At 31.1% G+C, this 15,147-nt stretch overlaps 1 protein-coding gene across 1 annotated transcript in view; it reads left to right on the top strand.

Moving 5' to 3' along the window:
* Positions 1-4,800, top strand: part of CSPG4_1 (Laminin G domain) — a 45,352-nt gene extending 40,552 nt beyond the window's left edge. The window contains exon 10 of the mRNA XM_051216154.1: positions 1,906-4,800. Coding sequence (XP_051066719.1) covers positions 1,906-4,482 — 2,577 coding nt within the window. The 3' untranslated portion in view covers positions 4,483-4,800. The remainder of the gene's footprint in view (positions 1-1,905) is intronic.
* Positions 4,801-15,147: the final 10,347 nt, after the last annotated feature.

The raw sequence follows: 15,147 nt of genomic DNA, 5'->3' as shown, positions 1-15,147 counted from the left end.
TGTATTAGTATTATTATTATTATTCGTGTTATTGGTTAAGTATCGTTATTAATCTCCCCTATACATGATTCATCCATTTCGCATTCATCCCTCCTTATTACGTCTTACTAATTTGATCGAATTGTAATTGCACTATTATTTCTTTCTCACCCTATTTGACCCATATTTATCTTGATCATGGATCTTAAAATTTCACTTCACATATACGCAGATTCAAGTTAACATTCTATATGAGTGACATCCACATTACACAATTTAATTGTATTTTATTTAACACAATCCTAAATTCACACATTTTTCCAATCAATAATTTGGATATATAATTGTAGAACCTTAAGAGAATTTATCGAAAATAACATTTTTCGTATATCGAGTTTTAATAAGCCGATAAGTTGTATAAAACATTCTAGTGGATTATTTGACAAAATGGTAAGTAAATCATTATTTGTGTTATTAATTTGTATAACATCAGTTATAAATGAAAATATCCTCTCATAGTGATCAAAAAGCATAGATTTAGCTTAGTAATTGGTAATGAAAATTTTAACTGTTTAGAAGTAGTAGAATAATTTATTTAACTGAATTAAAAAAAGTTCATCTAGAGCTATATCAGTCTGTACGTACTGACTCAGATTATTAAATATCATATCGTTAGTTAACATAAGATATGATAATATAACTCAATATTAAGTTAATTTATGGTCACTTTCCATGTTAATGTATTTACACAATATGTATTTCATATCAGTAACATTATGTCGTAATACTCTTATAAAAAGTATTTGTATGGAAGAAGTTGCAATCATAGAATTTTTTAAATGAAATTATAACACTAACAGGAAAGGTCAATATAGTCGTCTCAATTGATTACAGTGTTAATTATAATTAACTAAACTGATGAATGAATTATATGGTTGAAATAATTATCATAATTAACAGTTTTACTGGTAATGTTTGACATTAATTGAAAACGCACAAGAAAACTATTTAATTATTATAAATATGTTGAGGTCAGAAATAATCATAAATGAACTAATGTTCAAGTTATTTTTTAAATAAACAGTTGCAACGATAAGCATGGTTTATTTATATTACTGAATGTTATAATCAAACAGTGTACAAATGTCTAAAATGTAAAATACACTTGCGTATAACGTGTTAAACTGATGCTTCTAAACTATAGAAAGAAAACTATTTATTACTTTTATTGTAAATATATGTTCTAAGTGACTATATCCAAATGATTAAGTATTTTGTTTTGATCTACCACAAAATTGCTAAATGTTATCAAAACAATGATTTTTCTATGCCTTCCAGATAATTTAAATTTATAGCTTAAACAATGAAAACAATAAATGTTAACATCATTGAATAATTCAACTTACTGTAATTTTCACTACTGTTACTACTACCATTATTATTATTAGTATGACGACTAGGAAATCAGATTACAGTATTTACGAAAGTTTACATAGCACAATCTTGTATGGAATGTGGTTTGTCATGAGTTGTATAGGAATATTTTTATTGGATTATCTAGTAATCAATGTCAAAATTTATTGATTTTTATAACTAGAGTTGGATTATAGACTAATAATGTAACAGTTACAAGAATATTCTATACTCAATAGTTTTATCGGAAAATATTTCTTGACTTTATGAGGATACTTAAAATCTTATTCAAAAGACTGTAAACTGAATCCATTATCATTTACATTTTTACTGTAATCAATTTTCTGATCAAGTCATTATGTGTCTAATTTCCTTGTTGATTACAAATAAATGTATTGGATGTAGTGACAATTAAGCAACATAATACTACTATTTATTTTGTGGAATGAAATAAGATCAAATTTTTTATGTTGGAAGAGACGAATTCATGTACATTTCAAATTTGTTTTTTAGGTATATCAATTAAATCGCTCGTTGACTAGTTATGAACTACCGATTATTTTTCCAATACAAATTGTTCCTAACTCGAATACATCACTTAAGCTCATCTATCCAGGGATTCAAATAAATAGAAATAATCTTTTGAGCATAAGTAAAACTTTAATTACAGTTGAAATGAATGATTATGTAACTATTACCAATGAACATTTATATGTCCAGCATGAATTTATTCAGCCACAATTCATTTACATACATTTTAAAATATTGCCAAAATATGGTAAACTATACTATTCATATAATTCATTTAAACAAGAGCATGATATTTTGACACCTGAATGTGAAACATTGTATAAAGTCACACAAAATGATGTCAATCTGAAAAGGCTCAGATATTTTGCAAATAATGTTGATGGAAGCAAACAAGATCCTAATATAGCTTTATACGATTCGGTTACATTTGAGATTTATCAAAATGAATATCCTAATCTACAAATGAATAAATTAAGCGGTGTTTTACAATTTCAAATCATACTGAACAACATTATGCTGAACAATTCAGTACAATTAACTCTGTTACAAAATGAAACAAAATTATGGCTTAATGCAGAAATGTTACAAGTCCAATCAAATAGATGGAAAAACTATCAACGCGATTACCAAACAAATCCCTTTACATTCTTCCATATCAAACAACTGCCTAGTTATGGCAAAGTATTCGTAGATACAATCCCTATACATAGATTCAGCTACACACAGTTAGAACAGAACCGAGTATACTACGAGAAGACAAATTTCTCATCACCACATGATTCATTTACCATTGCAATAAAAAAATCCGTCTGCGGAACGTCTTTGAGAACTCGATCAAATATCTTTGATTGGCTACCTGATGAATTATCTAGCGAACACTCTTCATACATGACTCTTACCGTGAGTATAACTGTACAGTCGTTGATTTCCTTTGACACACTTTATGTTACTCCTGGGAAAATGACTAAAATTAATGCAGAAAACTTGGAAATAAGTAAATTCCATGAACTTTTGCATAAATATAACATTCCAAACCAAATATCAACTAAGAACAATCGTAAGGTCATGTCAATCACAATGTTCACATTTCCAACTGGAACGATGTTAAAATCAGGGAGATTTTATATTAATAACCGATTAGTTATTTCAAGTGGTTATTTAAATGATAAACTAACTAGTTCTATAGGTATCAGTTTACAAGATTTCCTATCAAACAATGTTTATTTTGAAGCATATCAAATACCTAATGAAAGTATAGAAATTTATGAAGAAACTATTCCATATATATTCACTTTAGGAACATTTTATACTCCACAAATGTACTTCATCACTTCAGATCCTATTTTTGTACAACCAGGTTATGGTGATTTAAAAATTTCAATAAAAAACTTTTTATTTCCCACAACAGCTAATAATAGCTTTACTAATAATGACAGTATAAATCGAAGTGTCTCAGTTCCATCACCTTCAGTAGTATCGTCGACAAGTAAGCTAGATATGATCAAAAATATTTCCAGATATTCTGGTACTGGAAGAATCGCATTTACAATTGCAGGGCTTTCCCTATCTTTAGCATTTATATCAGTTGTAATAATATGTTCAATCGGTTGTTGCATATATAAACGTAAGAATAAAACAAGTAAAAAGATTATAGGAATGTCGAACCAATCAGCAGAAAAAGTATCTACTTCTTTTCCATTGACAATGACCACATTAACAAGAGAAACTGTGAATAGTCCAAATAAGTATATACTGAAGTCAAATCATGACTCCATCGAGTTATGCTCAGTTCATGATATAAATGATAGTGAGAAACTTCATTCCGATGAAGGAGTTAACAATCTTACATCGTCAAATCAATCATCGAGAGTCACATTTGATAACAAAGTTGATATTAATCGTATCATTACTGTAGAACCCTCCGTGCAATCAGCACAAGACTTTTCGTGCAATTGTGATTTTAGTGGAGCAGTTGTTTACTGGACAACAGACATGGAAGCCGCTGGTGCTATACCGTCTATCAGCTGTCAAAGTGATAATAATTTTTCCAATTGTGGTAATTATTACACTAATCATGCGTTTCATTTGATTTCTACAAACGATAAAATAATATCACAACCACCAATATTATCTTCTCCAATACCATCAAATATTTTGCGAACGCAACAACATACAGCACAGCTTTCTAGTCCCGTTCTTCTTGCTCAGCTTCCTACGACTAGTTTGAATTTACCACATTTAACATTCTTTTCTCCATCTGAAGCGGCCAATCAAATTAACATGAATGTTATTCCACTGGAGTCACAATTTCTAAATGCCACCAAAGTCGAGAATGATAAAAATAATTCGAAAAGGAAAGTCGAAAATATACAAATTAGTTCTGAAATCGCCGATCAAGATAATTTAAAAAGTTTTGATAAGGTGACTGAATCACGTTGCGATGATTCTTTGTGTAATGAAAGTCAAAAGTGTAACAGTACAAATACACCATTGATTTGCATTCAAAACAATGTATATGGTAAATATTTTGATGTCAGTCATATGAATGAAGTAATTTGACAAATTAAGATGAGACTGATGACTGTGATACTACACCAGTGAATATAATCATTTATCTTAAATCATATGTAAATTTTATTTCCTCTTGCCAGATAAGCAAATAACGAGTACTATTTTACTAACCACAACCTCTATTAGTTGACTTTCATGCATATAAAGTTGCACAATTTAATTTTGTAATATAAAAAAATAATTTCTTATTTCTTTTCTTTATGCCTTAATAGATCCTAATAACCATTTTTGTAAATATTTGTACATAATGACCACTTTTCTAGAATTTTAAAAAGATGAAAAATATATACAAAATGTTTGATCAAATACTTAATTATTGTTTTTATTCGGCAGAACTAACTAATGGGATGGGTGTTATTACGCAATAAACAGAAAATTAGGACATCGCTGCAATTTACTGTACATTTAAAAAACAATATGTTCAGGTCAATATCAGAAATTAAAACGTTAGGAAATACGCCAATAAACGGAATAGGAAATATAAAAGTATTACCATGCAAAGGCAATTTTCATACCATTTATAAATTCAAGATGGATTTCTTGGGGTTCTAGTGAGGAGTTGTGACCAACGGAATATAATCCGTGTCGGATAGAAATAGGTGTATATCTCAGACAATGGATGAAGTGTTACGCAAGATCATGGATTGATTTAAGTTAGACATCAACACTGTTAGATGCTTGTCGGCCCAGTGATCTAGAGGTTAATCCTCCACGTTGAGGTCGAAGCTCCTGAATTCCAGTCGTGAATATAGGATCGTGGCTACACACTGCCGAGGATTTCCATACTGTTTTCAGTTTTTCAATGTTGGTCTAGTTTATATCGATTCATGAATTCAACTGTTAAAACTTATAGATTAGTAATTTTGAAATAATCGAGTTACATGTGACCGTCGTGTTATTAATTGGATTTGCCGAATTCGAACAACAAAAGCAAACTATCGTATATTATATTTACACGAAGTATGCAACAGTGGACGATGGAGTTTGTCAAGATTAAACGGTGGTTGTGAAAAGTGGAAATGTCAACAGATGAGGATTGAATAAAATAAGTTTTGTAATTTGTTTTCAATGAATAATAAAACTAACCAAACTTCCATTTGTCAATGGTTTTTTTTACTTCGACTCATATCTTTAAACCTTCGTTCAAACGTCTTGGTTGGTAATTATTCAAAAAATATATTCCTTATCTCGTAGCGTTTTCCTAAACTGATCCTTACTTTTCAAGTGAACCACTAAGGTTGTTTAAAATCGACGATAAACTAATCAATAAGTTGTTATAAATCTAATTTATCTACTTCACCTGTACCAGGTTTTAAGATGACTGTACTCGTTGAAAAATGGTCAGAAATATGTCACAAATATTAACGTGAAATTGTCTTTGGAATGTTATTCCCGCGCGGTGCGAGATCGTGGATGCACACTGCTGAAGAGTCCCATACCAGAACGAAACGGCCGTCCAGTGCTTCCAGGTTTTCCATGGTGGTCTAGCTTCTATTGACTCATGATTTCAACCATTGAAAAATAATTGGGTCTAAATTAACACACTTCGCATCAGCCTTGGTGATGAAGGTCAATGTGAAAGGCGATAAAGTGAAAATACTGGTACTATTAGCAAAAAAATCCTGGCATATAAAATGTAATGCTAACGAAAAGAATGAAATCTAGAAATAAATGATTTAATTACGAGTTGTTTCTACGGGTATATGACAACTTCATCTATAAATATTCTATGAATCTTTTAACGAGAATGCGAACCGAGTATACAATGTGTTATGACAATATGTAATGACCTAGCAAGAACCAATTATTTTGGAAGGAGTTTTGGTTTCTAGAGATCTATCACCAAAAATTTAGGAGGATGTCAGCGCCGATGTCAAAACAAGCGATGTGCTAATGGTCTTAATAGATAATGTTAATGTAATGCACAATAGAATTGTTTTTATTCAATTGCCGTTTTTTAAACAATTTACAATGATAGTAATTTTTTAACTATCACTACAATCTCTCATTCATGTAGTCATAGTAATTGCATCGAAACTAACAGAGGTGATTATTTTTGGAAGCTCTCTTAGTGACTTTCAAATCTGGAAATAAATAACTGCGACTGGCTAAAATATGTTGAAGTATTTAATTTTGTAAAGTATGGTCTTTAAAAGAGGTCATTTCTCTATATAAATGAACCATCAAATAATACAGCAAGTTATAGTGAATGGAGGTTTTTATATCAAAATACCTGTTAGAGTTTATTTTCTATGACATTTTTCTTTATAACAATACATATGTCATATATTTCTAGGGTCACGTTTCCATAATTGAGGTACAAGTGAATTATCATCTTATGATAGATGTTGCTAAATGTGAGTCCACTGAAATCAGTCAATTGCTAAATCAAAACAGTGAAACTCAGTTGAAGACCATCGAAATTTATTTTAATTATGAACTGTGGCATCGTAGTTAAAGAGAATTTAAACTATCTGCATTTTTATTTGCAGTTAGGTAACAAAATAAATGGAAATGAAGAACATAATTCACATGCTCAATATGTATCACAACTAATTAAAATTCATAAAAGCTCAATGTTTTAAACAAAAGCTGACAAAAACTTTCATGTTGAATTTTATTTACCAAATCTACGACTATTAAAGTTTATATAAATAATCGATTTAGCATAAATTTAAGCGGTACTTTATGACGTAGTCTAAAGTAATAATAATAATGCTCCATTTTGAAAATTTGATTTCAAATCACTATAAGATAGGTTGGATGCAACTGGACGATTTGGACTTCGCAGATCACCTGGACCTTCTATCCCATACACATGAAAACGACCACTGTAGCAACAGCCTCTGCATCAGTAGGCCTCAACGTACACAAAGGAAATAGGATGATCCTCAAATACAACAAAGAAAACATTAACCCAATCACACTTGGTGGCGAAACTCTGGAATAGGTGGAAACTTTCACGTACCTTCGCAGCACCATTGAAGAACAAGTGTGATGTGATGCAGACGTGAGGGCAATTATTGAAAAAGTAAGGGCAGCATCCCTACAATTGAAGAACATATGCAACTCAAAACTACTGTCAACCAACATCAAAGTTCGATTCTTCAATATGAACGTAAGACAGTTCTACTGTATGGAGCTAAAACTTGAAAAACTACCACAACCCTCATCAAAAAAGTACACGTATTTATAAATAGTTGTCTACTTAAGATACTCAATGTCCGTCAGCCGAATGTTATCAGCAACAACCTACTATGAGAAAAAACAAACCAGCTTCCGCCCGAGGATAAATTTAGGAACAGACTCTCGGAGTGTATAGGACATATATCATGGAAATCATCAGACTGTATCATGAAGCAAAAGCTAACTTAGAATTTTGAAGGGAAACGGAAAAGAGGAAGAATAGGGAACATATTACGCCGGAAATTGGAAGCAGGTATCACGAGAATAAGTAACAACTGAAAACAACTGGAAAGGGCTATTCAGGACAGAGGTAAAAGGTTTAAATAAGTAATAAGATGATTTGCGCCCATATGTATCGGTAAGTTACCACTTTGCTGTGCATTTTATATGGTAGTTGATAATTTACCAATAGAACTACAGGAAATCCTTTCATCGGGTAGTTGTTAAAAGGTACAAAAATGGTATTTATATCTGTTAAGCACCACCGATGAATTAAAATCTTAAACATAGACTATTAAGAGCTTTTTAGATCTCCGTGTTCCTTCAAGTCGGTGGTGAAAAATATCTCAAAAACACGTAAGAATTAACATCATACAATCTGGAAAGTTCTGTAAACAGCATAGTCACTACACCGCTGGAAATTCAATCATTTGAAGTTGAATGATCAACGTTTTTTTGTAAAAGAACACTATTAATATATAAAAAAACTATTTAGAAGAGACAGATACATTCAGAAACATTCATTTGTTCTGCTACACTTAATAAATTTCCATCGTTGAAATCATGAGTCAATAGAAGCTAGACCACCATGGAAAATCTGGAAGCACTGGACGGCCGTTTCGTGCTAGTATAGGACTCCTCAGCAGTGCGAATCCACGATCCTGCCCCTCGTGAGATTTGAACTCAGGACCTATCAGTCTCTCGCGAGAGCGCTTAACCACTAGACCACTGAACCGGTATCCAACCAATCCACACATAATAAAGTCAAAGTTATAAATATTAACACTACTTTCATTATATTTATTAATATTCTTATAGATTTATCTAGACAGTCTTGATATTTATACTGAAAGTTTTCTCTTGTTTGATGAGAAACTAAAGTTAAATAATAATTAATAAAGCATAAAACAATTAAACGATTGACATTCATCAAAATTGGTCATTTTAAATTAATAACTTCAAAATACTAATCCTAGTCATATACACTATAGACTATTCAATTATTTTACTGGGACCTATGTATAAAGTGTTACAATTAAGCAATTCATTAAAGATAATTATTTCAACAAAATGATATAGGAGTATAACCTTACACTTATTGTAGAACGTTTTATAATATGTTTATAATAAAAAAAGTAAATATAGACATAGTGAAGTTTTCTTCTTTACAATAAAAAAAATACCCATTATATTATGATTTTCATAAAATTTAACAAATACTTTGGCGTCAATTGAAATTTTAGACAAGAAATGATCAAGTTAATTATTCATCTCTATATGCTAATTTTCATAATATAGTACTACAGAAAACAAAAATAAAAGGTTACTACTTCATAATGAAGTAGATTTTATTGCATAATACTTAGTTTATACTGTACCCCTTCTGATATACTGTATATATAAATTGTAAATAAAAAAAATACTTGAATCAATAAAAACCTAGTCAGGTATTTTGTACTAGGAAAATTCCCATATTCATCAATGTCAAAATCAGTGTCAACATGTATATATATATAATAACTTGAGAATGTTATAAGTGTAAATATAGTCTATATAATTTTTAATTGACTAACACATTATGTAACAGTTATAAATTTAGGCAGACCATTAAAAATTTCTATTTTTGATTGAGATCATGAATCTATTGATGTTAGACCACCACCTTTGGAAACCTGAAAGCACTGGACGGACGTTTCGTCTTATTGTGGGACTCCTCAGCAGTGCGCATCCACGATCCCGCTCGCGGGATTCGAACCCAGGGCCTTCGGTCTCGCGCATGAACGCTTAACCAACTGGACCACTGAGTCAGCATCCAGTGGTGATAGTGTCTAACATCAACCAATCCACGAAATTGCGCTACCAACTTCCATTGTACTGAGGTAGATACCTGTCTCTACCCGATATGGATTAGCTCCACTGATCACGGCTTCTCACTAGAAGCTAGTCACTAGTGAGCACATGTTAATCAATCAATCGGTTCATGATCTCAATCAAAAACGTAATAATCTCCACAACCCCCATACTAGTAGAAATTTCTATTGTGGATTATGTTTTTCAATATTCAATTGAATGAAATTCATGTCATAAGAAATACAGTAATATATATATATATATATATATATATTTATATACGAGAAAAAACTATATAATTAACAATATGTGAACGATAGTAATGCGGCATTCTTGACAATATCTTTGAGATGATCATGTATTTAAACTTTAAATTCAGTTTTACACTATCAATATTTACCTACCTATATATGAAGGAATGTAAGTCTTGTATACAATGTTTTTTTTACTGAAGAACAAAAAAAGATGTATTACATTCCTTATCAGAATCAGTAAATAAGTTAATCATAACTTTATTACACAAATGAAATACTAAAAAAAATATGAACAATGATGTTTGATAACTGAGAAAAATTACTTGAATAAAACTCTACTGTTCAAAAATCCATTGGCCCATATAGTTTAATGCTATTTATAACTTTATATTCAAAATATAGGGAGACTGTAATCCTATATCTTGTGAAAACAAAAAAATTTTCGACTCATCATAGGTAACTGGTTACAGTTAATAGAATTAGATCTATTTTATCGATTACATTTTGTTACAATTATGTTATCCTGGTAAACAACCATATCCTAATCTGTTCTCTCATCAGTTGATTGTCTACACTTGTTTCGAACTTCGTAGTACCGATATGTTTCTCATACTCGGCATAACTACACAATGAAATTGTGTATTTTATCTATTGTAGCTTCAATTGAAAAAAACATAAAAATAATTGACGATACATTTTGTGTAAGTTCTAGATTTCGTAATTGTGTCACTCCAAGCTTGTTCAAATGCTTTGATAGAATAAAATCTGATGATGTGTAGTTCTGATATGATTTTTAAAACAAATTCATTTCTGTTAGCTACAATTACATTCTCAATACCTTTGAGTAAAAAAAACTCTGCCTCGAATTTTTAACCAATTTATGTTAATTATTACTGTTACCCCTCGTGACGGAGCATAGACCGCTCACCAGGATTCTCCATCGAACTCTGTCCTGGGCAATTATATGAATATATAAGTCTGATAATAATGCGCTTGAATGGATCATTTATTGTTTGACATTAATGGTGAATACTTTCAGGTACATAAGTCTAAAGAAAGTGCTGTTTCTCAAGTATTACTGAAAATGTTGAAGTCTTGGTTGTGAAAATTATTGTGAATTGTTTCGGTTTATATAAACAAATCAAAGCAAGAACTCCAGTGTGATTGTATAGATTTATGAGCCTAGTTTTGAGTTAAATCACAGTTGTCAGTCATGTTGATCTTGGATTGCAGTCTGTTATGAGCTTAACTTGTCTGATTAAACCGAAACATTACTACACTATTCCAATTCGATAATAATGAGTTTAGGAAAACATTCAAGATACCAAGCCATTGTTAATTACGCGCATCAACCTTTTTCTAAGTGAGAAAACAACGTTTCAGAAGACTCAAAATATTCACAGATTAGTTTAGTCAAACGATGAATATTATCTGGCTTCTAATAATGAATAACTGTAGATGAATTGATTCTACTTTAAAAGGATGAGTTATTATTGTGTTCTATTGCAATCTTCCTTCAGTTGTTTTGGAAGATCAACCTATTAAACTTGTAACTTTTGTTTTTTGTACGATCGTTTATACCTTGAAGCAGAAGCTACAGATCAACTGAAATTGATGTTTTAGAATTTAAAATGATTTTAGATTATTATTATTGGCTTCATTCAATATTATATGTTTTATACAATACAAAATTCTCAGAACAAAGTATTTCAACAATTTTCATTCTCCTATTTCTTGATCAATCCTGGCAATAAATATTAAGTAATCGCTAAATAGATGTAAGCATTTCAGGAATCAACATCTGAATAAAATACATTCTTTTCCATGTATATTGCCAGCAACCACAATGTCTCTGACTGTGTTCGATCCAAACTTGTACAGCAAAAGGTCGTGAACGTTTCACAAACGCACTTGAACAGGTTGTGCAATTATCTGACATAATGATCTGTTGAAACAAAAAAAAGACAGATAACTTGTTGAAATAATTAGATGGAAGGAACAGGTAGCCCAGATATTCAAGCAAGCCACCTATAAAGTGATGTTTATTTGTATTTTACTGATTGTATTAACCGACTATTCACTTGTTATTTTATAACTATTGTACTCTAGATTTCAACTTATATATAAATTTAACGGTAAGATTTAAAAAACGATTCTTATATACAAAAAATGGATATAGACATTAAAGTGAAAAAAATTTTAAAAACAAAACCCCTTCTGATAAAAACAAATATGTCATTAAAGTTTATTTGAATTCTCTTTCAATAAAAAGAATATTATGCTTTCGTTTGTTTGTTTGTTTTAATTTACGATCTATGATTCATTCTAAGTATTCAGAATCATTGACATTAACATAAACTAGAATCTAACCATTTACTTATGACATTGTCACTTATAAACATATGAAATTTCAAATTATGCAAAATGTAATTAAAATTCTGTTTATTTACGACTTCAACAGTTTCTATTCATAATAAATAAAATATTATTAGAAAAGGTTTTGTGGAGACTTTAGTAATTTCAATAGTTGAAATCATGAGTCAATTGAAACTAGACCACCATGGAAAAACTGGAAGCACTGGACGGTCTTTTCGTCCTATTGTGGGACTCCTCAGTAGTGCGTACCCACGATCCCGCCACCCGTGAGATTCGAACGCAGGACCACTGAGCCAGCATCCAACAATGTAATGTTTAACTTCGACCAATCCACGAAATTGCGCCACCTTAAACCAATGTCTTCAGTGTGCTGATATCTCACACTAGACCAAGTTGGACTCCACTCGTCAGTGCTTCTCACTAAAACTCCAGGAAATGCCTATTGAAGTCCGTCACTAGTGAGCAGATGATTATTATCAGAATGAGTTTTGTGGAGATTTTAGTAATTTCTATAGTTGAAATCAGCTCGCTGAAGACAATGGTGGATGTGTCCCTCAATTTTGTGGATTAGTTAAAGTTAGACATTAACACCGTTGGATGCCAGCTCAATGGTCTAATGGTTAAGCGCTCGTGAACAAGACCGATAGGTCGTAGGTTCGGATCTCGAGAGGTGGAATCGTGGATGCCCATTACTGAGGAGTATCAAAATAGGATGAAACGGCCGTTCAGTGCTTCCACGTTTGCCATGGTGGTCTAGCTTCAATTGATTCATGATTTCAACTACTGAAATAAAATATTGTTGTTGTTTTTCCTTCAGTCATAAACATATGATATGAGCAAAACTTAGAAGATTATTATACATAAAAAAAAGTCATGAAAAGCATATAAAGATTGTCATGTAATAGTTTAATAAAATATTTTTCTCATTTTAAAGCAGTTCGTTGTACTTTCATATAAATTATAACTAAATATTTTGCTTTATACTAAAGTAGTCGGTTACAAAGGTTAAAAAGGTAACATTTAAAAGATAATTCTTAATTGATTAATGATTACGCTATTAAATTAAAAATGAATCATGTTGGATTTTATAATGGATGTAAAGTGATTTTGGAAGTATCTATTTTTAATGATTATGATTGTTATTTTGGTAGAACACTAAGCAAACAAAAAAACAAAACAGATTTATCGATGCATCAATTTCTCATGATGATTTGACTGTTTGTTCTTTTTATATGTAGTACTTGATGTTTGAGTCAGATATCTATTGAAGTTAAAGAATGAACTGTAAAATGTATTATATAACTATTAACTGTGAAATAATGGTTGTATGTATAAACAATTGTGAAGTAGAATAGGAATTAGTATAATGGATCATTCAATAGTGGAAATATTCAAAACGTTTTTAAATTGGCAGTTATTAAGAAGTCACCACTAAATTTGTCTATTCAGTGAGGAAGCGTAGATATTCGCTGGTTACTACCTCTGAGTGATATGTAGCTTAATGTTCTACTTTTTATTCTGAAAGTAAAACACTTATATTTCATATATTTGTACATCGTACAGATTATTTGTTAAGAGCAAAGGATGATTCATTTCACTATGACAAATAATCGTTTTTGGGGATTTAAAAGTCATTCGGATGTGCCTTTAAAGTTTTAGAAATTAATGAAGCATTTTATTCTGTTTAGTACATAAGTGGTTGAAGTATTTCTCTTTACCGTAAAATAAACGTTTTGCAATAATGTGAATTTTTAAAAGCATTATTTAAACTAGTTTTTAAACGTGGTTTACTGTTATCCATCTGTTGATATATCTCTTTATGTATATAACCGGTTCGTGCTGTGCATAATTGATTCACGCGATCATTGATCGGAATAACTATACATGTGATGTGAATGTGTATATGAATGGTGCGAATAGTCCACCACGGTGCTTGGTACCTGTGTGGTTGCGCCACAGGATTGAGCTGTACTATTCAGATTGTAGCACTAAAGCCTGTACGGTGTCTGGTTCTCCTGAAAACCAATGTAAAATTACCCTGGTCCACAAGGGTATATTATATAACTATAATATAATCCGTTCATGAATAAAACTAGTATCAAATTAAAGTAGCTGATTTCATTAAAATTTAATTTTCCGAGTACGCAGGTTTGTATATTTTGTAATATTGAGTATGAATATAAGGTAACTTTAATTACAACTCCCGAAACACTAGTCGTAATAACTTACCATACAATCAAGCAACGTACAATATATACGTTAAAACGCAATTCTGAAAATAATCATGTGCTCACTAGTGAATAGATTCAACATGAATTTCCTGAAATTCTAGTGAGGAGCTGTGACCAGCGGAATATAATCCGTGTCGGATAGAAATAGGTGTATATCTCAGGCAATGGATGAAGTGTTGCGCAAGATCATGGATTGATTAAAGTTAGACATCAACACTGTTAGATGCTTGTCGGCTCAGTGATCTAGAGGTTAATCGTCAACGTTGAGATCGAAGCTCCTGGATCGCAATCGTGAATATGGGACCGTGACTACACACTGCCGAGGATTTCCATACTGTTTTCAGTTTTTCAATGTTGGTCTAGTTTATATCGATTCATGAATTCAACTGTTAAAACTTATAGATTAGTAATTTTGAAATAATCGAGTTACATGTGACCGTCGTGTTATTAATTGGATTTGCCGAATTCGAACAACAAAAGCAAACTATCGTATATTATATTTACACGAAGTATGCAACAGTGGACGATGGAGTTTG

This window comes from Schistosoma haematobium, chromosome 4, assembly GCF_000699445.3.
Source record: "Schistosoma haematobium chromosome 4, whole genome shotgun sequence".
NCBI lineage: Eukaryota > Metazoa > Platyhelminthes > Trematoda > Strigeidida > Schistosomatidae > Schistosoma > Schistosoma haematobium.
Note: the sequence above shows the minus strand (reverse complement) of the source record. Positions and strands in the feature narration are given on the sequence as shown.